Raw genomic sequence first — 27,941 nt, forward strand, 5'->3', positions numbered from 1 at the left:
TGCTGAGTCAATGTCAAGTTGATACATATAAAGCATCCTTTGGCTCTATAATTGATTAACTGAGCAGTAACTGATTCATTGTCATCTGTACATGAACTGAAATGTCAGTAAAGTTGCTCAGAGGCACATATGTCAGAGTCCTCCTCCAGCAGATCAAATGATTGGATTCTACAGCTCGTCCAGACTTTCTAAATGTTATCGAACCAGGACAGTGCTTTTTGGGCCAGAGTGTGTCAGGTGATGAACATAGAAGTTGTAATTACCACTACACCAAAATCACCTCAAAGCACAGCTTTCCTGCCACCAGACCGCCCAAATCCATGGAGCAGCTGTACAACAACACGCTTGTATTTTAAACATTTTCACTATCTGATGCATCAGAGGAAAATACTTACACTGAAATGCTTAAGAGTGTGTATCCACCACACGAATAGAGCTGTAGGTGGATCTGTTTTGTTGAATCTGATCGTTCTGGTGTAAAGTAAAACTAGACCTGAGCATTAGTCCCTTCATTGAGACCCAGATGTCTTGTGTATGCTTTTGTTAGTTTGGTGTTTGTTCTCGTTTGTCTTGTGTATCTGTTCTTGTTTGTTTGGTGTAGCTGTTCTTATTAGTTGTTGGTGATGTGTCTAACAGTCCTCTCTCTCTCCCTCTGCTCTAATCCTTCAGGTTCAACTACAGGTCAACTCACCACCTCACCACCAATGGCTTCTATGAGTTCCTCAACTGGTTTGACGAAAGAGCCTGGTACCCTCTGGGTAGGATAGTAGGGGGCACTGTAAGTTTTTCTTCTACTGTGTGTGTGTGTGTGTGGGGGCGGGGGGGGGTAGTGCAAATGTGTGCACTTTCTATCTCAACCCCGCCCCTTTCTTTGTCCTTATTCCTCAAGAGTCACTTTACTGCGATGAATCTTCAATCATCCTATTAAACTCTCGTTTGACTACACACACACACACACACTGACAGTCAGTAGCCATGGCTGTATGGTTTAACAGCTCCTGGGGGAGACAGCGAGCAGCAGGGAGCACTCACACCACACACAGAGTACATCTATCTTCATAACGGCTAAAGGACAGACAGACCAGGGTCACTTTTAACACATCGTTACACTACTGCTCATCTCTTACTTCCTCCACTGTATATTTAAACCTCTCTCTCTCTCTCTCTCTCTCTCTCTATCAAGCTGACTTTCCCCATCTTCCTCCCTTGCCTCCCCCCACACTGTTCTGTTTTTTCCCTCCACCGCCTCTCTCTCTCCCCCCCCCCTTCCTAATTTGTCTGACAAAACCACAGCTTTAAATACGTGTCACTTTGAAGCAGGATGTTTGCATCATAAGAACAGAGCAGATCTGCTTAACACACACTGCTCAGTCTCTCCTTTTATTGTAGTGGATATTTGAATTTGTTTGCATTTACAGTACTGCATTCAGATACAGACTATATTTGGTTAAGAGGCAAAGCATTGGGAGGTGTGTAAATTCTCACAGCTGCCTGGAATCATCACATTCAAAGACTGTTCATTCCGACAGTTTATTTAGCATTGAAAGCGATAATCGACACACGTCATTTGATGCTCCTGCAGGTATCAGATTTGAAATCCCGACACCACAGAACCGAGGCAGATTTGTGCCGCTCTTTGTATTTACTGCTGCATCAGTCAGATGTAATGAACGAATGAATGAGAAGGAGAAATGCAGAGGAGGGAAAATGAAACCGAGAGCGTCTGTTTCCACAATAAATCATCTGAGCGGTTTTGATGGTGATTTATTTGTGCATTAGAGCGTAACCGCCACGAAACAATCAGAAAATAACATTTTATTTTCTCTCATTCACTCTATCACTGCTCGCACTAAAACCACTGTGCTGTCTCTCTCTCTTTCTCCCAATGGCACTCTCAGCTCTCTCTCTCTCTTTTTTTTTTCACCAAGAAAAAAAACAGCTGTGGTCGCTGGATCCTCAGTAGAAGCTCTAAAATCAAAACAAGGTCAGAGTAGGGACATCAAGGCAGTTTGATGCACCTCGTAACATTTTTGGTGCACATTCAGCGATTTAAAACAGTAAGATAATCTTTTATTTGTCCCATGATGGGGAAATTTACAGCGTTAAAGCATCAGTAAAAGACTAAAGAACAATAAATGATAGCAGGTAAACAAGCAACAGTAAGAACAACTGGTAATAAAAAATAGTATCAATATGTACAATGTGTACATCACTTTCAGTGCGTTTGAGCCTTTACAGTTGGTTTGGAAACAGGAAATACAGTAACATTTGCTTTCATGGGAAACTTGTTGTCAAGGTGATGATATAGGCTTTCTGTGAGCTAGCTACAGTATTGTAATGTGTGTGTGTGTGTGTGTGTGTGTATTTTTTCCCTGCTCTTTAATTACTCATTTGAAACAGTTAATGATGACATTTTGCAGTCACAGCAGTGAAAAGATGCATGAAGCAGCATTTTGCCAGCTTGTCAATATCAGTGCTCTTCTCATCACATTAAATACATATTATATGAAGAAGAGCTGATTTCCTTTCTGCCTATTCAGAATGAGTCAATAACAGTCGACTCTTATAAATTATATACAGAAAATTTGGATTTTGAGAGATCCGAAATCATCTTTCCCCTCCCTCCTCCAGGTGTACCCAGGTTTAATGGTCACAGCGGGCCTCATCCACTATGTGCTCAACCTTCTGCACATCACCGTCCACATCCGGGACGTGTGCGTGTTCCTGGCGCCGGTGTTCAGCGGCCTGACCTCCATCTCCACCTTTCTGCTGACGAAAGAGCTGTGGAACCAGGGGGCGGGACTGCTGGCGGCCTGCTTCATCGCCATCGTCCCAGGCTACATCTCCCGCTCTGTGGCGGGCTCCTTCGACAATGAAGGCATCGCCATCTTTGCCCTGCAGTTCACCTATTATCTATGGGTACGCCATTACATGCTGTGTTAGTCTTCCTGTTGTATGCAGCTCTTTAAACTGGTGCTTATTCATGTTTCAGTTGGCTGCTCTTTGTTAGAAGTTGTGAAATAAAGTGTAAAGGATGATTTCATCATTTTTCAAGTCTGGCTTAAAAAAAGTCAAGAATGAAGTAGATTTTTCTTGCTGTAATCATTCCTCTAGTTCATACTGACCATTAGAAGATCCCTTCATTATGCATTTACAATGTAAGTGATGGAGGACTAAATCCTCCTTCTGTGTAAAAATGTGTTTAAAAGTTGATCTGAAACTAATATGAAGCTTCAGTCGTCCAAATGAGTCAAATCTACCTAACAGTAGACTTAAAGCTGCTCTAATCAATATATTTTTTCTCATAGTGATGAGCCCACAGACAGAGTTTTAATTGACTTCATAATTCTGAAATCTGGTTCATGTTGGCAGGTTTATGTTAGAGAATTGTTATTTTGTGGAACCACTCAGTAGCAGTAGTAGTGATCTATGCTGCCAGTGTCATTTCCAATTAAAACAGAAGCTGTGGTAATAGTTTTTAAAGGCAGTTAACCTTTCCCTAGTTCATCAAACAAATATGTCAGTTTAAGAGTCATTATTTCAATTAATTCTGCTTTAAAATAGCACAATTCATTTCTACTTTCTAATAATACAGTGATTGTGTGGAAAGCGTGCAATCGCAAATGAATGTGTGAAACTCTATAAAGGGAATTTTGAGAAGAATTAAAGCCTTTTTGAGAGTCACTTCACATGTGACCTTCTTATGATCCTGTAAAGCTAAGTGCTCATTTATGTTGTCCTCTAATGCTGAAAACAGGAATCCCAAGTGTCTTTTAAACAGGGTAGTTTTTTGAGTTCCACTGTGTCTAATATGTTGGATGGTTATAATGTGAGGATATACGTATCCCTTTAATCACTAATCTAAGCAGTCAATCTGCTTTAACAGACTTATTCATCACAGCTATCCTCTGTGGTTTCTGCATGTGATTATATGGGCCAAAGTTATTCTTAGTGAATTTGATCAACTATGACATTTAATGTGCACCACTTATATTTAAACTCTGAAGTCAGTTGATTGGTGGTATTTCTAGGCTCTTACCAGGTGTGAGATATACCTGGATAGAAATCCAGAATAACTTCATTCCGTCCCTGTCTTCCGTCCGACACATCCCATTGGCTCGCCTCTAGCATTCACCCAGCCAATGGTGCTGCCTCCCGCCCGTGCCTTCGTTAAGTCAGGGCTCGTTAGCCTCGTTAAGCCCCTGTTAGCCCCAGCGTGCCGCGCCGGGGAAGGTAAAGATGTGTAGGACACGGCGCGCTGCTTTGTGCAGGTCATTAAATAGAGAAACATGATGAATAATTCAGACAGTCGTGTTGAGTAAGCAGCAGCGGGGGAAATCCTCAAGGTAAAAAAAAAAAAGAAGATGTGAACAACAGCTTAGTGGAAGCATCTGATTTAGATTGAACTTTATGTGTGTGTATGTAATTGGTTAACTCTGTTCTGTGTACACTGCAGGTGAAATCAGTAAAGACGGGGTCGGTGTTCTGGGCCATCGGATGCTGCCTCTCCTATTTCTACATGGTGAGAACACACACACACACACAGACACACCCCTACACCTACACACACCTCTACACCCAAACCTACACACACATATCTACACACACCTCTACACCCAAACCTACACACACATATCTACACACACCTCTACACCCAAACATACACACACCTATCCATACAAACCTATACACACAACATATACGCACACACACACCTGAACCGTAAACTTCAAACATACAAACAGAAGCAGCAGGTAAAGTCTCACCATGTCCACACACACAGACTTTTTTACCATCCAGCATTTTTTGGACGTCAATCTAATTTCGTTGCTCCCACATCAACGGAAGCCATTTCCATCAGACAATGACAGACCTTTCGGAGAACCTTTTCCCCCCTTATCCCACCCTCACCCGTCATTCCTTCGAGACTGTGACGGGCCCGTAATGAATCGTTTGAACGCCCCACTCTGTAAGCTGTGACGCCTCTTCTCTGGCTGCCACTCACAGCCTGGCAGTTACATGACACTCGCAGACAATAAGCACAAAGCTTGAAAAGAGGTAGATGTGTGTGTGTGCGTGTGCGCGCCTGTTGTTCCGAAACACGTGTTAGACCCTTGTGTGTGTTTTTGTGCGTGTGTTTTTGTGTACGCCTTTGAGGGTTTTGGGACCGACAACATAATCTGAATGGAAGCTTTAATGCTGTAGCTCATAATGATTTCACAGCTCTCAGGTGGGCTGTTCAGCTCCGCTACCCGTCTCATTATGGACGTGTGTGTACGTGTTGTGAATAAGAGAAAGAGAAAAATACAGCCACCCTTCACTTCCCAGCCTGCAGGGACTTGTAAGATGTTACAATGCTGATTATCTGCTGCAGCTGAAAGCACCGATTCAGCAGGGATCACAATCACATCACAACCACAAGCAGTAAACCAACTTTCTTATGCGACTGTGCGCAGGTGCATCTGTGCTCCAAATTATTACAAACCACCTCCATTAAAGACTCGCTTTAATTAACAAGAAAATGCTCTGATAAAAAAATCTGCTCTGTGTTTCTCAGGTTTCAGCTTGGGGCGGTTACGTCTTCATCATCAACCTCATCCCTCTTCACGTGTTCGTCCTGTTGCTCATGCAGCGCTTCAGCAGGAGAGTCTACATAGGTGAGAAGCTACAGTCACACACACACACTTGTACACATGAATACTTCATTTATCTTCACATTAATTCAAAGGAAGTAAACAGATGAGTTGGAGGGGGGTTTACAGTGATGCTTGTTTCATATGCAGCGTAGCACATCTGGGATAAGCAGACAACAAGTCAGACGAGTTGTAGCTGCACACACACACAAGCTGCACACTCTCTGATGTTGCGGTATCACACAGAGAAGCTTGTTATTCTTTGTCACATAGGCGCCGTTTAAACACCGTTACCGATAATTAATGTCATCCATTAGCAGCCGATGTTGTGTCTGTAATGAGACAGATATCAGGTTTACACAAATCCCTCGGAGAAAGGGCAGTAGGGGATTCGGGATAAAAGTAAGAGATCGAAAAGTGGAAATGCAGTCAGGGAAAAAGAAGATAGAGAGAAGGGGAAGGAGAGGGAGATGAAAGCCGTCTTCCCTTCAAAGAGCCCGCCTTGTCGCACACTCTGAACTCACCTCACTGATCATGAATGGAGTCCTGACCCCCAGGCTCACAGCTCTATAACCATTGTTTCAGATTCCAAATCAATAGCTAATACACACTGAAGCAGTTTGGGATCCTGTGGAAATAATGATGTATATATGTATATATACATCATATACATATATATATATATATATATATATATATATATATATATATATATATATATATATATATATATATTTATGACAAAAGAAGAGAGAGTGCACAACTGGGATAAGTTAACTTGGCAACAATAGCAGATGAAAGCTGTGAAGTATGGAATCAAAGGGAACCCATAGTGAGAGGAATGAAGACAAGTGCAGAGAAGGGAAGAGTGAAAAGAGAGAGAGAGTGGAGAGAGGTTAGGAATGAGACAGGGGTGACGGGTGGGTTCTGCATCCTCCAATAGGATTATTGGTAAAATGAATAATTTAGCATCAAGCTGACTTTCCCCATCTTCCTCCCTTGCCTCCCCCCACACTGTTCTGTTTTTCCCTCCACCGCCTCTATGCCTCTCTCTCACTCACTCACTCACTCACTCACTCACTCACTCACTCACTCTCTGAAGACGAGCCTCGCACATTCCGCCCGCAGCAACACAGTAATTGCATTAGTTCAAAGTTGTAATAGCTCAGCACGTTCTGTGCTGCGTACGTCGTACCACGATTGGGAGTCCAGTTGGTGACCTGTCGTCACACAGCTACCCCACCTCCTCTCTCTCTTTCTCTCCTTCTCCCTCTCTTTCTCTCTGTTATGAAGATTTAAGCTGTTTTTTAGTCCACAAACACATCTGTCTGTAAAATAAGAGTCCTTTAACAGAGCTGTGATGTCATCATATGAACAAGCCAATCAGCTGTCTAATAAAGCAGAAAAACCATAATGAAATCCAACCAGAATTTTATTATCTCATGAGCAGCGTCTCATCTACAGCAAGAAGACCCCCCCCCCCCCATCTCTTGATGGATGCCTCCACTCTCTTAACGGGAATCATCTTGGCTGCTGGTTTTCCCGGCACCGGTCCGAGCCATTATACCGCTCAGCTTCTAAGAGAGCAGGTGCCATGTGCCGCCTACTGGGACACTTTAACACGGCGGCGCCTGGCTCATCTGTTACAGAAGTGATGTTGCTTGGCTGCCTGAAACAGGAGCAAATGATAAGATTAGTCTTGATGGCAGGGTTTGGGAGACATATGAGGCCACATTTATTCGTCATCTTCAAATTTGGATGCAGTTCCAACAGTAAATGCTGCCAAAGTTTCGGAAATGGCCACATATAGCGTGTGCCCGATTTTTAAACAGCTTGCACTTTTTTTTTTAGTAGCAAATAAAATTGAAGCGGGCAGAAGGCAGCATTTGTTATGGTCAAAAAAATACATACACACCCAAACAAGCAGCACATTAATTTCAAAGAGTGAGTCTGGCAGTATTCTATATATTCCTTTTCCCAGCTCCATGAAAAGACTATAACCAACAATGAACTGTGTGTATATCAAGCCTGATATATCTTATTCCTCTCTGCCAGAGAGCATTGTTGTCTAAAAACTATGAATGCATCAGTGAGTCACATTGTTGTCTTGTTCCTTCTTTATCACGAACACACACAGACACACACACACACGCACACACACACGCACACGCACACACACGCACACACACACGCACACACACACACACTAGTTTCTTTTGACTCAATCCCGTACACACCGTCCTGCTGCTGGAAATTCAAGAGAATCAAATGTGTATCAATCCACAGCTGAAAATAGCTGCACCATTAACTTCAGTCTGGGCAAAGTTTTCTACAGTAACCAGCTATTTAAGAAATTACCTTTTAAAAAAGGAACTATGTATTTTTGACAAGTTGTAAAAGATTTACGAATCATTGGGCTCGGGGCTCCACAGACAAGGTAGGAAAAGTAGAGATTAAAGAATTATGAACGCATCGTTGATTTCTTTTCATGGGATTGTTGAATAGAAAAAACACAGTTGAGCAACTCTACTGAACTCTTCTTTAAACTCACAAATTCAAAGTTCAGTCTCAGCCCTGGAAATAGTAGTTTGACCATTTTTAAACGTATGGTCCATCTACTAGCTTCTATTTATGGCTTTGAACAGCATCTCACAGTCTTTTCAGCAGATGCTTAGTTGTCATGGAGATCGCTGAGTAGTAAGTGGACCTTGAGATGAAATGATTTTTTATTATTTATTAACTGTCAAAAAACAAGATTCCATCCATGTTTTCAGACTCTTAAAGGTCAAGTCTTTTACAGTGTTAGTTCGCTGCACTGACAAAAGCTTCAGAGCTGAAATGTGTTGCAGCTGTTCGATTGTTGAACCTCAGAATTTCACTCCAAGTTTGCAGTTGAAATCATCACCTCCAGCTGCTACATGTGGACACAGTTTGACTGCTAAGTGATCTCTGAGAGGTGTAGTGCAGAAACACATCTGCAGCAGCAGCACTCAACAATCAAAGCACTGACCATTATTACTCTAACTTCTAAATGCAACAGATGTAATATACATGGTGAAACACATATTGGATTATTACTATTGTTTTGATATACAAAGTAACCCTACCAATAAGGCAGAAAAGATGCATTTAATGACAATGGTCTAAATATCAACATTAAAACTACAGTGATAGAACATTATTAAATACATTTACTCAAGAGCTGTACAATTTTGAAACACTGACTACAAAGCAGAGGGAAATATGGTGCTTTTATTGCACAGCATATTTATTCCACAGCTGTAGTTGCTTGTTACTCTTAAATATAAGACAATCCAATACATATCTAGATACATGGGGTACGGTATTAATTAGGGATGATACATATACATGGGGTACGGTATTATTTAGGGATGATACATTTTAATATTGAACGATTCGATGCGATTTGATTATATGCAATATGATGCAAACTGAAAGTTAAGTAGACATTCATTTTACATTATAAATGAACATAAGTCAATCCTATAAATGTGGCATTGCTTACCTTCAAATATATATATATTTTATAAAAGAGCAGGGATTTTTGTTATTTTTGACATATCATTGAACCATGTCATTGTGTTTATTACTATTACTATTACATTACACTTTGGGAACTTTGCAAAGCCCCTCTGACAATAAAAACAAACTGCATATTCAATCTTCACTATTGGCACAAATTAGAGCCAAAGAAACCAGTAAATGAGGTGAAAGAATTAAAACATTTGGAGTTCTGTGTAAGCTCAGATAAAAGAACAATGAGCTACTGAAGTAGAAAATTATAATAAAACAATTTCAAAAGACATCCCTTGCCTCATTTTGTAATTTCATAAGTGCTTGAGCCAACACAAGAGAGTTAATGCTATAGTAACAGTAAGCCTGTTTCCCCATGTCTTCTCACTAAGTGAGTGTTGAGATTAGTCGTACTACTGCTGTCCTTTAGTGCTATTTACACTCCTTACATACTGCAACGGTTTTATCCAGTGTTCCGTTCTTCTTGTAAAATCCAAATCTCTTCCAACACAGTTGACGGTGCGTTATAAATCGTGTCGATTTTGATCGATCTAGGGGTTCGTGTATCGATGCACTCACATCTTTTAAATTGAAACCAATTACCGATTAATATCTGTTATTTATTACACCCCTACTAGTTACTTTATAGATGAGAGATTTTACATCCAGATATATTGGGAGCTTATAAAATGTAAATTGGAATTGTTAACTGTCCAACAATACAGTATGAAACTAAGTCTCAAACCACATACGTCTGTTAGTACACTTCTGTGTAGTACACTGTGTACACTCTGTCCTTACTTGTGCAGTACACTAATTTCGACAAGTTAGTGTTTTCTCAAATCAAACACAGCTGTTGCGCACTTACCAGAAATGACGATTAGCTATATAGTATGGCTCTCACACAGACTACTTCTTTCCTCCCATTGGCTTTACAGAGCTTTATCACAAGTTTCAACTCATTGTTTAACTGTTTGTCTGCACTTTACTGTCTTACTTCACTCTCAGCACCCTCATAGCATCGTTCTCAACTGTAGCATGAGGCTGTTTTCAGAGACAAAGCTCTAAAAAGCCACTGTACACTACCTGCTCAGCACCAAACACACATAGTTAGCAATCACTCCTATTCTATCTGTCATAATACCAACAACAGTTGAATATTTAAAGTCTCACAAAGGTGGGGTTTATTGCAGGGTAATTTTATTTGATCACACTTGACTGTACAGCAGTGAATTGTTAACGCAGTGCGCTGGGGATGCATTAAAAGTTATTTGCTTGCATTAGGTTTCAAAGCTGTTCTTTACACAGCAGTTTGTAAAACAGGTTTGTGTGCAGAGGGTCAGCAGCAGTCTGTATTTTCATTTTCATTGTTCTGACATCTCCTGTATTGTTGTCATCATCAAAAAAGACAGCAGTAGAGGAAGGAAGTAATTGAGTCAGAGTAACCTTGGATCTGCTGCTTTTATATCAAGTAAATAAAACAGGTTAGTGTGTGAGGTTTAAGGTTTAATGAACATCATCCCCAGAGACAGACTGCAGGTGAAAGAGTCTCAATTCCATGGAGTCTGATTGGATAGTGGACCATTTGAACTTTCATTTGTATTATCACTTTGTTCCCAGCAGTCTTATCGAGGCAATGAGATAAATAATTATGATTCCTGATTGAAACTGTATGTTCATCCAAAAGAACAGCAGGGTATTATCGCAGCAAGGCACACATCTTTTTGGTGTAATAGCGCTAATAATCATCTCTTGTTGTGAAGACAGCAGTGGAGAAGAGGTGGAGGTTTGATTCTGTGCCCAGGCAAAAATTGGCATGGACAACACACACACACACACACACACACACACACACACACACACACACACACACACACACACACACACACACACACACACACACACACACACACACACACACACACACACACACACACACACACACACACACACACACACACACAGAGAATTCCCTTTAGTGTGATTTGCTTTCTAAATGTATTTTTGGAAAAGCCATATTGCAGAGTGACAACCACATCAACGTCCATCCCTTTTTCTTTTAATGTTGAATACAAACAACATTCAGTGATCTGCTTTAATACATACCGTGATCTGATTCATAACAAGAATATCCATAACGAATAATTGAATGAATGTAGTTGGGAGAGATGTTCATTGCATCTCAGCTACTGAATACTAAAGAGACTCCATGCTTCTGGGAACACAGACCTCCGCTCACTTCTTGTTTTTCATCTCATCTTTTCCCGCCAATTTCTCAGAATGTTCAGAAGCCCTCAAAAGAGCTGTGATATCCTGTCAGTCATGATTCCACTTGTCTAAATGACTGCTGAAAGCTCTTACAGTCTACAGACACACATGTGCTAAAAGAGAGTAAACTTCTCCCACTAATGAACTGATTTCTAACCCCGAGGTATCATTTCTCAGCCGGTGTTCAGACCGTGCTGCTCGTTCAGGAGAACCTCCACATTCATTTCGTCGGCTGCGCTGTGGCAACATTGTACCAGAAAAGTGCGAGTTTGGAGGCTTTTGTTATCGAAGCTTTGTTTCAGTGTTTTTTCGACCCTTGAGGGTTCGTTTGAAACGCTTTTCAGGGTTAGTCGGAGCGTTCACAGTGAGCCTTTTGTCTGGTTTATGCCGCTGACTCCCAAGTGTGTAAATCGTTTGAACGCCGAAGCTTAATCGCACTTAGACTGTCAGTCATGATTTAGGCTCAAAAGGTATTTTTGTTCTTGTGTACGACGTCAAGGACTTTGCAAGGCTGCGATTGAAAGTCAAGAAAGAGATGGAGGGTGGAGGGTGTCCTAGAATTACCTGCACCGAGTCTTTGTGTGCGCCATCTTTCATTATTTATTTTATTAAAAGTTGTTCTATTGTGTATTTCTCTTTGTGTGTATGTGTGTGGTCTTTTTCTCTCATCTCTTTACTTTTTTATAAAACTGAGATCAACTTTTCTCTTCTACAGCGTGCTGGTTTTACAGCAGGATTCCCTTCTGGGTTTAGCAGTGAGATCAGGTTTAAGGGTGGAGGTTAAACATGTAGTAATGAGTCAGTTGAATGTGCTCACATGTGCTATGAGAGTGTGACTGCTCTTAACTGCCTGATTTCTCCCTCCAGCCTACAGCACCTTCTACATCATCGGCCTGGTCCTGTCCATGCAGATCCCCTTCGTGGGCTTTCAGCCAATCAGGACCAGTGAGCACATGGCTGCAGCAGGTTAGTAACCAATCATTTGGGGTTAGGGCGAAAAGTGACGAATAGCATTAGAAGCACACATTCTCCTCTATACTTCAAACATGTAACTTGTATAACTCATACTCATACACATATAAATCATATGTAAGTATTAATGTAGCATTTCAAACTGTTTTAATCAGGACTGCATATATTAGATCTTCTAGATAATTAAATTGAATCATGCAGCTGAAGTGCAGGTAAGGTGCATGTAATGTCTTTAATTATTTCTTTTAATGAAAATAATTAAATGTCTTAAAGAGCAGGCTAAAAATAATCTTTTAAATATGGTTTAATAACTGATTTACTGAAGATTTTAGGTTGTAGAAACTAGATCTGTAATGATCAGTCAGATAATCAATTAGCTGTCAACTGTTAAATTCATCTCCAACTATTTTTAATATCAATTAACAGTTATGAACGATTTCTTAATAAGAAAATATCTAGATTCCCTGATTTCAGCTTCTGAAAAAATGATATTTTGCTGGTTTATTTAGTCTTCTCTATAATGAACTGAAGATCTTTGAATTGTGGACAAAACAAAAAAATTGTGGATGTTATCTTGGGCTTTGTGAAAGAATGATTGACATTTCTTTTACCATTTTCTGACATTTTATAGACCAAACAACAAATATATTAAGAAACAATTTAAGATACAAACAGCATTAAAATCATAATAAAGTCATACAAACGCCGTCTTTACACCGTATAATTATTTAGTTCTAACCCTAACCCTTCACTCTGTTTACTAGTTAAATAAAGATCTTGTTTGTGTGTTTTCTCTGCAGGTGTGTTTGTGCTGCTTCAGGTTTACGCCTTCCTGCAGTACCTGAAGGACAGACTGACCAGGCAGGAGTTCCAGACTCTGTTCTTCCTGGGAGTCTCTCTGGCTGCTGGAGTTGTTTTTCTCTCTGTTATCTATCTCACATACACAGGTTAGTCCATATTGGAAGGTTGGTCTTCTGAATAGCTGTGAAATGCTTTTTTATTTAAACTTCACAATGAAGCTACTACTTTCTTTGTTGTTGTTCGTTTGTGGCGAGATATCTCAATTACACTTGTGATGTTTAAACTGGATACACACACCGCAGCGTTACTGTAAGCACAGGCCACAGTAGAGCTGACTAGTCACTTGGTTCGATATTCAATCAGCTGGAGAATTAGCTGTGTAAACATATTGGATTACTAATATAGATTTGCATTTAGAGATTGGTGTCAAAGGAGAAATGAAACATTCATACAAAGCTGAGTACACAGCAGCTTTACCCTGGTAAAGATTTCCAGTTTCCACCATGTTTTCTGTCTGATTCACACATTTCTCCATAGTGAAGTCTTAAAGGAATAGTGAAACAGACTTAGTAGATGTTATGTTATGGTACAATTATGACACAAAGCTTTATTTTAACCAGATGATGAAACATTCGCAATCCTCGATAATAGCAGAGCTTTTATTCTGTCAGAGATAATAGACCTGCTTTTCACACATGAGCTGTAATGAACAGTGGAATTAAAGCCAACAGGTGGCGAACACACACACACACACACACAGTCAGTCAAGTAAAATGTATCAAACAACACAGCTGAAGTTTGAGAAATGACTGTATTTATACCCATCATTGGGAAGGAATGTTATCTTACTTTTGTGTGTTTTTTAAAGGATGAGGCTTGTATTATTGAATATTTTTTCTAAAGCAACAATGTGTTAGTTTCCTACTCTGTCTGTGACGCTCATCCCAAACCAGCTAGTTCTAATAGAAGACATCATGAATATATAGTTTATAGCTCAGTAATTTCCCAGAAGAGCTGGCCACAGTAGTTTATTTTTTTTACCAAACACCCTAATCAGGAGCAAATGCATTTTTAGGGACTATTTTCAGCAGTGGATTAATACATATTTGGTGCTCATGTGAGTATTTCTGGGGTGTTTTTAGTGTATTTTTTTCCCTCAGTATCTTTTGGACCACAATGGAGCTCTACAGCACAGAGTAATAAACTATATCAGGCAATAATTGTTGGTACAATCAATTCAATGCCAGCCTCATGCTTTTAGCCCTCTTGTTGTCTTCCTAGGATTATAGGCGTTAACTCAAAAATGAGGTATAATTTCATTGAAATGAGGCCTATTTCCCAAAATATGTATAATAACTGTGGTAATAAGTTGGAATGGAGTTGGCTAAAATGGTCTAACACAGAATTGGGCGATAATTCATACCTTATGCTTTATAAACACTCAATTTTGACCGGGGAGGACAAAAGTTCCACGGTTGACAGGAAGATAACAGCAGGGATAAAGAACTGAAGCAGCATTTTAATATCTTGTCTATTTACACGCTTTGTTACTTTGAACCCCAAAATAGCTTGAAGCTGTAATATTGTCGTGATTCTGCCAGACAAGAGACATTTGGACCCTTTTGATGAGAGTGGTCACAGTCATTAAAAGCCTTATCTAAACCAAACAGCCACATAAACGCTACATGTAAAGCAATAACCGGTTATGATGAGAGCCATCAGCCATCCACTGACATCACACATGTATTATCTATATGATAGGACCACCTGCTGTCTCCTGTTTTGCCGTGTAACAGCTGCGATTAGTTATACGTGCTCTCATTTATCACAGCAGAGCCGGCCGGAGAGAGCTCATTACAGCCACTCATGACGTCCGCAACACACACAAACACGCTTATTAGAGAGTAATTATATGATCAATACATGCAGGCGGAATGTTGCAAAGCTTTTACGCCTTCCACTGATGTTTGATAGCATTCACAGACAGTCCACAGCGGTGTGTGTGCAGGTCAGGTTGTGTGGGCTGCTGTTTGTTTTAAACACACTCACATTCTAACAGAGTCCATATGGTGTGTCTGTGTGTGTGTGTGTGTGTGTGTGTGTGTGTGTGTGTGTGTGTGTGTGTGTGTGTGTGTGTGTGTGTGTGTGTGTGTGTGTGTGTGTGTGTGTGTGTGTGTGTGTGTGTGTGTGTGTGTGTGTGTGTGTGTGTGTGTGTGTGTGTGTGTGTGTGTGTGTGTGTGTGTCTTTCACCTTCAGGGTACATCGCTCCATGGAGTGGGCGCTTCTACTCCCTCTGGGACACCGGGTAAGTCATCAGAATGAATGTTTTGTACTTTTCTACCAGATTTAAAGCACCTCACCACAGCGCCGATAATGAATTAGGTTGAAAATTATATACAGCGGCACATTTACCTATAAATCTGTTGAAACTGTAGGAGGTAGAAAAGTGGTGGGGTGGGGAAAAATAGTCACTTTCATCCAAGATTAATTCCACCTTGTCTACTGGTTGATTTACTTAGTTTTAATTTATTCAGCTTTAGTCCATCTCGGAGCATGTGGTTAATAAAAGATCAAAGGGATAATGATTCTTCCTTGAGCAGAGGGGAGGAATGGTTTTTAACTTTTCTAACAAATGGAGATTTCTTATCTCTCAAATACTATAATCGATATTCTCATGTTTTTGTTCAGATTTGACAGATAAATCAAACTGTACTCTGCAAAAAAAATGTTGTTATTGTGAAGGAGTGAGTCACTCAGCTTCATCATAACATCCTAAGCAGATAATGCCCCTCCTCCCCCCTCCCTCCTCCCAGATCTGGCTTTGCAGAGAAGTGGCAGAATGAAGCATCAGCTGTAAAACTCTGAAACTCTCATTTTGTCTATGTGAAGAGTGTGTGTGTGTTGCAATGCAGTGAAAGTAATGGGGGTCCTCCTCCTTGGACCCTGAGATGACTGACCTCATCTAACAGAAAAGTGTTGTTTTATAATGACAATACTTTCACTATGTTTACCATCACTATGAAGAACTCCTCCTCTACCTTTACCAGAATGTACTCCTCTGTTATGTCTCACTTCTGTGCGTCTCCCGTGTCGTCCACAGCTACGCTAAGATCCACATCCCCATTATAGCATCGGTGTCTGAGCACCAGCCCACCACTTGGGTGTCCTTCTTCTTTGATCTTCACATCCTGGTCTGCACCTTCCCAGCAGGCCTCTGGTTCTGCATAAAGAACATCAATGATGAGCGTGTCTTTGGTAAGAGTCATAGCACACAGGAAGTTCTTTTTTTTAATATCATTTTTCTATACTTTTTTTAATCATGTGAACACTGTTATTGACAAACATCCTGAAACATGTCACCACTGGCCTTTGAACACAGTCAGAGTGTGACTCAGTGTTGATGATTAACGACCAAGCCAGCAGTTTTGGATTTGGAAGCGAGGTGCATTAGAGTAGCAACACTATCAATAATGCTGGTAATTTCACTGGTGTTAATGGCTTTTACACAGTTGTCATGAGTTATTTCTTTTCCTGTCATTCTGCACTTAAACTGTGATACAGCCTGACATAAGCCTTTAATCCAAACAACATCAGTGGTTGTGTGAATTTTACATTTTTTATTGAACCTTCAATGGTAACAGTAAATTCCATGGATGCAGGTGATACAGGTCATGGCTCGGGTCTAGATATTGTGAGACATGGTGTATGTTAAAGAGGAATATTAAATAATCAGGAATAAAGATAAGTCTGACTCACATATATGACAGGGAGAAGTTCAGTTCATAATAGAGAAGGAGGGAGTGTACTATAATCAGTCACTGCTGCTCTCAACCAAGTTTTCATCAGTCCTTCCAAATAAGCAGTGCGGTTTTCCAATGTCTTAAGATAAATAACCAAACTTTACATAATAGAAGAAAATATTCCTTTTGATACATTTGGTATTTGAGATCTATTCCCTAGTAAACATAGTCAGGGGGGTTGTGTGAATATTGTAATCTTAGCACGGTGTTGCAATGTGTACTATAATTTAGCATAAAAATACTACAGTAGTAAGAATTAAAAAAGGTCTCCTGAGAAACGCATTCAGATTAAAGTTTTTTGATTTGATAGTAGTCATTATGCAGAAGCATTATAAAGCACATCTTCATGTAGATGTGTTTGAAGTAGAGATATATTTGTTATTTAAAATCCAGCTTGCCCACACAGCACACTACTACATATAGTGTCATTACAGCTTTGCATAATGTAGCGTAGTTACGTTTTTTTGAAGTTGTATTGGCTGAATTTTGTATGCATTTTTTTTGTTAGTGTTTGAAATGATTTATCAATTTTGGTGTAACCCTCTAAAATTCAGTTGGACAGTACTACATACCCAAAGTTTTCAGTACCTGGATAAAGCAGAAAGTGGTGATGTGTGGGCATTTGTCAGTAAGACATTGATCAGTGTGATGGAGACACACTGCAGAGAATCAAACACTTTCATGTGTGTCCCTCTGTTTCTTCTGATGCTCAGTGTATACTTCCACTTTTTTCCGTCTATCCTGTTTTCCGCTGCCTCATTATCACTGACTTTGTCACTTTAGTTCGCCAATGCTACTTTAGTTTCTCTCTCTCTCTCTCTCTCTCTCTCTCTCTCTCTCTCTCTCTCTCTCTCTCTCTCTTTTTCTTTCCTTGTTTGCTGCCTTACTCTCATCTTTTTTTTCTGCTCATCTCTTTCTTGCTCTCTACTTGTTGCATCCTAATCATAAGCATGTTAATACAGACACACAAACATTTTATAAGCGTATGCGTGTGTAGTGTACATTTTTCTCCTCTTCTAATATAACTTAACAGCATTAAATAGTAAACAGGATCAATTATTAAATAAAATCAAACCTTTTAATATTGGATCATAACTTCCTGTTCACCTGTAACCTCTTCATCTCTCTCTCTCTCTCTCTCTCTCTCTCTCTCTCTCTCTCTCTCTCTCTCTCTCTCTCTCTCTCTCTCTCTCTCTCTCTCTCTCTGCTCTCCCAACACCAGTGGCTCTGTACGCCATCAGCGCTGTGTATTTTGCCGGCGTGATGGTGCGTTTGATGTTGACTCTGACTCCGGTGGTGTGCATGCTGTCGGCCGTGGCGTTCTCCAGCGTCTTCGAACACTACCTGGGTGACGACATGAAGAGGCAGAGCCCGCCCGCAGAGGACAGCAGCGACGAGGACGACAGGAAGAACGCCGGCAACCTCTACGACAAGGTCAGGGGTCAACAGCATGGGTTTGTGTGGGTGTGTGTGTGTAAAATGTGTCACCTATTTGCTTATCTTTTCATTAATGATAAATCATGTTTGATAAAGTGGAAGACAGAAAACTAAACGAGCTGCTCATTGCTTATTTGAAAAGTAATGCAATGACCTGAATAATGTGTGTTACAATGCACAAACCTTTACTGTGTCACATTTGTTTAACAGTCTCATAACAGCACAAGCATCATTTAGTTTCACCTTTAAAAGTCACAATATCCCTGTGGCTGTTTTTTTTATATTGAATCCTTTAACTACACACACAGAATACACCTTGAATAATTGAGAGCCTGCTCACCTAATACCAAATCATTAACATAAAAAACTATTTACAACATTTAAAGCTGCACTAATCATTATTTTTACATTATCCAAAGGTTAAATGACTGTGTGTAATGTGGAAGGCGTCACGCAGAGTGATGAACCTACAGAGCATTATTCACCGACTCTGCAGTTCAGATTTATGGAGCATTTTACCGTCTTTCAGCTTTCTTCTTTTTATGACCTAAAGCTTCACTGTTCTGGTTCCCTCTCGCTGCTCTCATCTTCTTTGTTTACAGCAGCAGCAGCAAACAGCAGGCAGAGTTAGTGATCAGCTAGGGAACATAGTGGAGAATTTTGGAGCTTTCAGATCAAAATAAAGCTAAAGTTACATTACAAGTGGCTAGAAACACAACTTCAAATGAATCCTGAAGTTGCTCTCAGCTGAAATAGGCAACTATTTGCTAACACACACACATTAGCCACAAAAATCAATTCATGCTGCTTTCAGTTAAATAAACTTGTGTACTTACATTTGTCAGACCTGGCTTTAATATACAATGTTTCCCCTTGGAAACATTTAGCTTCCTTCATGTGTTTTGTCTTCTCAGTCAAAATGATTCTTGACAAACTAATGAAAAGCCATTCTTGGCTGAAATGATGTAATATCATCTTGTGACCCCAAGCACCCAAAGTGTAGATGTGAGTGGTGAGCAGCTCAGCCAAAGAGAATTAGCATTTTACAGGCCTGCAGAGGAGGAATATGTATTCATAAGAGTATTTTACAAAAAAGAATAACGAGAAATCAGAAAAAATAAACACAATTTCATCTAAGAGAAATATTGTTCCTTTCTCGAATCAGCTTGTGACCCTTCAGATTTATCCGGTGACCCTTTTGGGTGTCCCAACCCCCAAGGGTGCAAAACATTGAATGTGAACAGCACACATGTAGGTAGTTAAACATCCAATAATATCCAAGAACTGCATCCTTTCCAGACTCATCTGAAAAGTATTTGTCTTGTTGGCAGGAATTTATAATAAATATTATTATTGAAAATATTGTGTGCTGGTATCCCTGGCAACATAAAAAATCAGCCTCCACCTTCCTTCCTCAGGGAATCTTAATAACACTGATGGTCAATGTTTTTCTCATCCTTTTAATGCTTTTCTTCTGAATCGATACACTGGGAACAATACTAAACTAACCTCTCACAGCTCTCCTCTAAGAAACACCATAAAAGAGCTGATTGTCTGTGTGACAATTCTCTTAATGTCTTTTAGTACATGAACAGCTAATTTGTACCGCTTACCTGTCTTGTAAGAGTTTCAATAACCTTTACAAACGGCCTCCTGTCTGCTCGTGTTCTCCCCCTGCAGGCCGGCAAGGTGCGTAAACATGTGTCGGAACAGGAGAAGGCAGAGGAGGGCCTGGGCCCCAACATCAAGTCTATCGTCACCATGCTGATGTTGATGTTACTCATGATGTTCGCTGTCCACTGCACCTGGGTCACCAGCAACGCTTACTCCAGCCCCAGTGTGGTGCTGGCATCTTACAACCACGACGGGTGAGTAATGATGATCACGTGCATTTCTCATATGTCATATTAGTAAGATATTACCCGGTATGGAGTGTGATTGATGCCAAACAATACAGTAACAGTATGTTTGGATGATGGTAGAAGCTTTTCACTGTCTTTAACTGTAGTGACTGTAGTGGATTCATGTTTACCTCAGTTGAATTGCAGCACTTTTTCTCACTTACCCCTCAGCCAGACATATAGTTTTTATTTTCCAGTTTCCTGGTTTTGAGATATCTGCTGCTTCCCGATCTTTGCCACCACACTCAAAGCAATGAAAAATGACTTTTTAAAATTTCATCAGAGGTTTCTCTCCAGGAACAGTGTTCCCATTACTCACAGACCTCACTTTTTATCAGAACTACTTTCTACCACAGAAATAGTCCCCATAAAAAGCTTTTTTGTGTTATAGTCCATCTATACTAGTGTTGAACTCTTTCAAGTATCATTTTTCAATTCTGTGAACTTGAACAGATAAAAAGACATTGGGTCTCTTGGTACAGATAACACAATAAAAATGTAATAAAAGTAATAATCAGACTTTTGTCAGTGGATACTTATTCTGACTGAGCCCTGACAAGAAATCATTTAAACAGTTTGCTCTAATACACTGTTGTTAGTAGACCACAGCTCATTCATCTCCATTGTAGTGATGGCAGAAATCTATTACCAGATCAGATAAAACAGAAACAATCTGCATGATTAGATATCAAAGCAGTAACTGAGGAAAAGGTTTTGGTCTAATATAAGCAGTTTATACTTCCACTGTGTCGTCGCCTCACCCACCTGTAACTCTCTCCTCCAGCTCCCGGAACATCCTGGATGACTTCAGAGAGGCCTACTATTGGCTGAGGCAGAACACAGACGAGCACGCCAGAGTGATGTCATGGTGGGACTACGGCTACCAGATAGCAGGCATGGCTAACAGGACCACGCTGGTGGACAACAACACGTGGAACAACAGTCATATAGCACTGGTGAGAGAATGAATACTGTTGATGACATCTGACCTTTATCCTAGATTTTCTAAATGCAACCTTTGATTGAAGGGGCAGTCCACCAACTTTTAAACATCACAGGCATATCTACTCTTATCATCTTGTGGCTGTTTAGGAGTTTTGTCAGTTCTGAGAAAATAACCCTGATGATGTCATAAGTGATGTCTCTGATTGGGCCTGGAGAATACAAACGTATTTAAATCTTCTTTTAAGAAGTGGCCAAAACAGACCTGGATTAAAATATACTGGAACTTGTTAAATATACAGATGAGTGTGTCTTTTGATTTTACTTTACGATTTACTTATATAGTTTAACAGCTCCTACTTGAGTTTTTGTCAGCCAGTATGTGGGACTGTTACTGTCTTGCTTTGGTCTATTGCACCACCAAGTGGACACGTGTTTAATATGTAGGCCTACTCTGCACTGTAACTGAGAAATCGTTAGATCTCAAATTGTCACATTCATCAAGTTGGGACTCACAAGAGACAAGATTTTAAAAAGTATCATCAAAGCAGTACAGATATCCTGACTATTAGTCCCTAATACGAGTCCAGCCTACACTTCCCATAATGCAATGTGATGGCTTGTTTTTGCCTGGTCTTTAAACCTCCATGACTCCTTTTTTATGATTAATCTTTTATTCTATATTTAAACAAGCACACAGAAAAAGTGACCTTGATCATTTTTTTAGGTCAGTATTACCACACTTCACATTAGCAGCTAAAAGGCTATTCATGTCACATTGACTAAACAAGTAGTGTCCTCCATTCCTCACTGTGTACGTCCTGGAATATTATATAATCATTATATCAGTGGTATAAAATGATCTTAAAATGACAATAATATCATTTATCGAGATTATTTTTGAGACAATAATATCGTCCAACAGAAGTAGTTATCATGAAAGGTGTAGTTTCTCTCCCAGCTCCCCCTCCATCCTTACTGCAACTCTTTATTCCAGTTTGTCAAGTTATTTCTTTCTACTTATCTTTGTGTATTCATATATAAATGGTATTTTTTCAGAAGTAATTAATTGTTGACTCAGATTTGACAAAGGTTGACTGGCACAGTGCTGGTGTGGGTATACTTTCTATTCCATTTCAATTTGGCACACAAAACAGCAGACAGCTCCGTGCAGCATATAAACAAATGAGCACATTTACTAACAGCTCTGTGAACAATACACACTCATTTATCGCTGTCCTGGCTCTGCTTAACAGCTGCAATAAAATTAACTGATGAACTACGCTCGGTGTTTAAAATCGATGGACTATCACGTCATTCTCAAGCTCAACTGGACTGATGCCTTATGTCTGCGTTCCCTCAGGTGGGTAAAGCCATGTCATCGAACGAGACGGCAGCCTATGAGATCATGAGGTCGCTGGATGTCGATTACGTCCTGATCATCTTCGGCGGGGTGATTGGCTACTCAGGAGATGACATCAACAAGTTCCTCTGGATGGTGCGCATTGCAGAGGGAGAGCACCCCAGAGACATCAGGGTGAGACACGTCACACACACACACACACACACACACACACACACACACACACACACACACACACACACACACACACACACACACATACACACACACATACACACACACACACACACATACACACACTGTCACTTAATTAAGGAACTCCTTCTACGATAGACCACAAAGAGGCTGATAATCGAGTGTGTTTTAAGAAGTTTTAGCTGCAAAATAGCATGAAATTGTGGCTCAGAGTGTGTTTTAGTTAATTTATCGCTCCAACCATCTGTCCTCCCTGTCATCCACCCAGGAAAGTGACTACTTCACCCCGCAGGGAGAGTTCAGAGTGGACAAAGATGGCTCCCCCACCCTCCTCAACTGCCTTATGTACAAAATGTCTTACTACCGCTTTGGAGAGATGCAGGTACGTCCTCATGATTAATCCTTCTAACTGGCAAAATGTTTGATTTTTTTAAAGAACGCCGTCACGTCATTAATGGATAAATATGATTAACGTCTCCATCTGTTTTTTTAACTTCCGTCAAGTTGGACTTCCGGACGCCGCCAGGCTTCGACCGGACGCGTAACGCCGAGATCGGTAACAAGGACATAAAGCTGAAGCACCTGGAGGAAGCGTTCACCTCAGAGCACTGGCTGGTCAGGATTTATAAGGTGAAAAAGCTGGAGAACCGGGACCGTGTGGAGCATAAGCTGCGAAGCTCCGACACCGCCAAGCAGAAGTACACGTCCAAAAAGGTAAGATGGGAGAGAAGGCACAGTAAAGAAACAAGCCAGTGTGTGGGAGTGTGTTTGTTTTAGAGCCACTCTGAGGTTTCTAAGTAACAGAAAGTGTAGCCTGAGTCCAGCTCCATGACATTATTGATCAGCTGCTGGTGCATTTAGGGGGTTGAATGAAAAATCTTTACAAGCCAGCTCTGTGATGATCAAAAACTAAACATGGAGCTTCTTTGGAGCCTTTGCAGCCATAACCTGCCTCAGCTTAATACATGAGAACACACTGAGTTAGATTTCATTAGAAGTGTGCTGCCAGGAGGAAAATGATCCCCAGGTTAACAGTAATATTACCCACTAGCCTCCCAAACAGCTGCTGATGTCATGTTTTAACTTTAACAGATGTTATTTTTACCTCATCATGGCTCATTGTAAGACATGACAGCAGACAGAAAAGTAACACATTTAAGTTAGGGACCGTCATAAAAGTGCCAGAAGACACACACAGACACATTTTATTTTCTCATAGTACAAGCTCCTGTTTTAAAGGGAAATCAGGGAATGCTGGAATGCAGGGAATTTCCCCAACGTTAGGCAAGGCAGCTTTATTTGTATAGCACATTTCATACAATGTGCTTTACAAAAAACAAAATATCACATGATTTAACAGCAAGATTTGGAAGCACAACTGACATGCAGTAAAGCAGGGATGCTGTGATGATGCAGCATGTGCTTGGCTACCAAAGTGCTCCTCAGATGTTTTATTAGTTCATTCATTTAGATGCTTTAGATATTTTATCTTTATAAAACTATGATAATGTAGCAGTGTAGATGAGGGTGTAGTCCACTCCTGATGCATATTTTTGAGATATAAACAGCTAGAGGTACAGGTGGAAACTTTAGATAGAAATCTTAGTTCATATGTAAAAAAGTGTGAATTAGTGTTTTTCTATCAAACTTTATTTTTATAGCAGCTTTCATACAGGTTAAAGTAGTTCAAAGTGTTTTACAGTTGATTGACAAGCTGATAATAAGAATGATAAAAATGTAAAAGAAAGAAATGTAATAGAGTTTTTGGTCATGTGTCCCTCTGCAGACTGCCAAGAGGAAGCGTGGATACATCAGGAACAAGCTTTCCCTCAAGAAGGGCAAGAAACTGACCAAGAAATCTTTATAGAGCGTCCACCACCGACAGAGGCACACTGGAGAACAAGAGAGAAGAGAGAGAGAGAGAGAGAGAGAGAGAGAGAGAGAGAGAGAGAGAGGGAGGAATAAATCTTACGTTAAAAAAAGAAAAAAAGAAAGAAAAAAAACAACCAGTAAAAAAGTTCACCAATTAAAACGAATAAGGAAGAAGCAGAGGTTCTCCAGACTCCCCTCACCCCGCTCCCACTCCCTCCCACCCTCCTTCACGTCATCCCCGTGTGTCCTCACCTGGAGGTCCAGGCTTGGAAACGTTACATCATCACAAAGCGGAGATCACGTCGACCTGATTTAAAAAAGCAGAGGGGTCAAAGGAGGCGAAGAATGGGAGACGCCAGCTAGCCCGAGCCCCACCCCTAACCCCCACCCCCAAACCCCCCCACGCTGGTTTTAACCTGAGGAACTGTGACCTTTAACTCGCGTTTCTTTTTCTTTTCTTTTCCTTTTTTTTTTTTTGTACTTGAATGTGCCGGTGAGTGATAGGAGAGGCAGGGAGAGCTAGAGATGAGTCGTCTTCTAGTTTAAGGACTGCTCTATGCATTACATCATTTCTTCTCCACACACCCACTCACAATGAAAACAGGTAAAGCATGACTTCAGGATGATTGTTACGGTGTTTCCTTCCTTGTTGGAGTTCATTCAATTCAAATTCTCACTCCTGATACATGATGAGAATATTCCAAACATTGCAAGTCCTGATTTACTCTGATCAGTGTTAACACATGCTGGTTTTAACTGTGTTTCATCAATACACACACACACACACACACACACACACACACACACACACACACACACACACACACACACACACACACACACACACACACGTGCCAACAAGGAGAAGCCATCGCTCTTCATCCAAGCCTCATTCTGCTGCACTGACAGGACATTTTTAATGATAGAACCAGATATGTACAGACAACTTAAAGAAGCATTCTTGTTTATTACAACTTATTTTTCAAGTTCATTTCTGATATCTAACAACAGCGTCATCTCTGGAAAGAAGTCACGTGGTAAAGAAACCCGAGCAGGCGGCTTTTAAACAAGCCTCCGAGAGAGAAAAAAAAAGAATTTCCTTTTTAATTATAGCCTTCAAAATAAAGTTAGCATAAATCTGGTTAAATCCTCAGTTTGTTTACAACCCCATCTGATGTAAAGCTACACAAAAAATAAGAGCTGAGAATGATCCGTCCATCAGTGTCCAGCTGCAGTGGGTTTAAATATGAACATATCTTTTTAAATCCAAGACAAGAACCCAAGTCTCCTCTTTTTCTTCTTCTTTTTTTTTTGTCGTTAATGATTAGTAAAGAGCAGCATTGTGCAGGCAGGTCTCTGAGCTTTAGGGGGTCAGTGATTTTGTGTTCTCAGTGTAGTTTTTAATGATCACTCTGCTGCACGCTGCAGGTTCAAACTCCACTGAATGTAAAATGGACTGATTAAGACGGAGCGCCGCCGGATGTGAAGCGGGGCCTCCGCACTCTCTGGCTCTCGTCTGCTAGTCGCTAACAGAGGACATCTGTCTCGTCCTGCCGGGGTGATTATTAAAGACACATTTGAAGTGTAGCTGCTCATTAGCTTTAAAAATTAATAACGCTTTCAGCTGTTAGCGCCGAGGGTGCCGAGCCTTTTTTTCTTTTTCCTCCCTAAAACTCTTCCAATTGAAAAACGATGAGAACGGGAAGCAGCGCCTACTTTTGAACACACAGCTGTAGTGTTCTGTAGTGTTCCTACACACAAAGTCTGTCACGCATCCACCAGCTTCTTTTTGAGTCAAATGTGAAGACCCCCACCCTCTCTCTCTTTGATCTCCTGTCAAATGTTCCACTGCGCTCTGTAGATAGCAGACTTGCTTCTCCCCTCACAGGTACAGTAACAGGATCAAACGCTCTCTGCTCACATTGCTTTATTCCCTCGTGAATTTAGAAAAATATGAAGTCTTCTTGAGCTGCCAGCAGGAGCAGGAGGAGGTGGCTCTCCACCAGAGGGGGGAGGGGGGCTTTCAGACGGTTAAAACATTACACTCAAATCACTGTTTGTCAGATGTTTTGCCTCCAGATGTTCTCCTCCAATTGGCTAAATTCCCACTTTGTTCCAGTTGTAACTCCGTCACACAAACCAGTGGCTTAAACATGAGGATTTATTCCTACATATGTGATATAGTATGGTTTGAAAGTGTAATGCCCCCCCCCCTCCGTTTTTCTGTAAATCCTCCTTTATAATTTAATCCGCCTTATTCTCGTTTCTTGAAGATAGTCCAAGAAACATAATCCACGCTGCGTGACCTCCACTTTGATTCTGTTGTGAGGTTGTTTGTTTTTGTCAGAAGAGCAGCGACATCGTTATAACCCAGGAGGAGAATGAAGATGATAGAAGAAGATAGCATCAGCCTTAAAGAGGGAGAGAGAAAAAAAATGAAATCATATCCAGAGCTCAGCTTAGAGACAGTCATTGAGTGTATTTATTTACATGGACGATGAAGGCTGCGCTGGTGACTAAAAAAAAAAAAGAAAGAAAAAAAGCGAGTGTAGCGTCTTATCACGAAATGCAAGGATTTTATGTTGTTGTTTATTTGATTTTCTAAGTCAAGGTTTCTTCCATCGAATTGTAATGATCTGGATGCAGGTGTGAGAATGAAACATGCCTTTTTGAATAAAGAGGTTGAAATAATAACACGCGTTTGTTTTTTTTATTGTTCAGCTCGTGCAGAATGTGTGGATTTAACGTGTATATTAAACATGCATCTTTCTGAATAACACTACAATTAGTTTAATGTTAATATAACTTCAACACCTCCACCACCTTATCGTTTGCATTCATTTCTTGATGTTTAATTATTTCCTTGTCTACAAAGTGTTCAACTTTTGTGTAGTTTAAAATATCTCTTGATATTAAATGATGTAGTCTGTCTTAAAAAATGAACATTGAAACACAGTGGTCACCAATGCTGCTCCTGGAGAGCTACTGCCCTGCATGTGTTAGGTATCTCCCCACTCTAACACACCTGATTCTAATTATTAGCTCGTTATCAAGGCCTTGACAAGCTTCAGCTGCTTCATAATGAGTTATTAGAATCAGGTGTGTTAGAGTGGGGGAGATATCTAACACATGTAGGGCAGTAGCTCTCCAGCAGCTGGGTTGGAGAACACTGTGGAAACCTGTTTTTCTTGCTGTAATGATTCCTCCTGTTCATACTGACCAT

The 27,941-nt window shown here is 40.5% G+C and overlaps 1 protein-coding gene across 1 annotated transcript in view; it reads left to right on the forward strand.

Moving 5' to 3' along the window:
• The window catches only part of LOC133983164 (dolichyl-diphosphooligosaccharide--protein glycosyltransferase subunit STT3B-like), a 63,150-nt gene extending 35,738 nt beyond the window's left edge, over positions 1-27,412 (forward strand). The window contains exons 2-16 of the mRNA XM_062422131.1: positions 670-778; positions 2,632-2,919; positions 4,457-4,522; positions 5,558-5,657; positions 12,303-12,401; positions 13,208-13,354; positions 15,465-15,513; positions 16,309-16,463; positions 18,231-18,442; positions 20,126-20,313; positions 21,131-21,302; positions 22,652-22,825; positions 23,115-23,228; positions 23,351-23,560; positions 24,633-27,412. Coding sequence (XP_062278115.1) covers positions 670-778; positions 2,632-2,919; positions 4,457-4,522; positions 5,558-5,657; positions 12,303-12,401; positions 13,208-13,354; positions 15,465-15,513; positions 16,309-16,463; positions 18,231-18,442; positions 20,126-20,313; positions 21,131-21,302; positions 22,652-22,825; positions 23,115-23,228; positions 23,351-23,560; positions 24,633-24,713 — 2,164 coding nt within the window. The 3' untranslated portion in view covers positions 24,714-27,412. The remainder of the gene's footprint in view (positions 1-669; positions 779-2,631; positions 2,920-4,456; positions 4,523-5,557; positions 5,658-12,302; positions 12,402-13,207; positions 13,355-15,464; positions 15,514-16,308; positions 16,464-18,230; positions 18,443-20,125; positions 20,314-21,130; positions 21,303-22,651; positions 22,826-23,114; positions 23,229-23,350; positions 23,561-24,632) is intronic.
• Positions 27,413-27,941: the final 529 nt, after the last annotated feature.

Source organism: Scomber scombrus, chromosome 7 (genome assembly GCF_963691925.1).
Source record: "Scomber scombrus chromosome 7, fScoSco1.1, whole genome shotgun sequence".
Classification (NCBI taxonomy): Eukaryota; Metazoa; Chordata; class Actinopteri; order Scombriformes; family Scombridae; genus Scomber; species Scomber scombrus.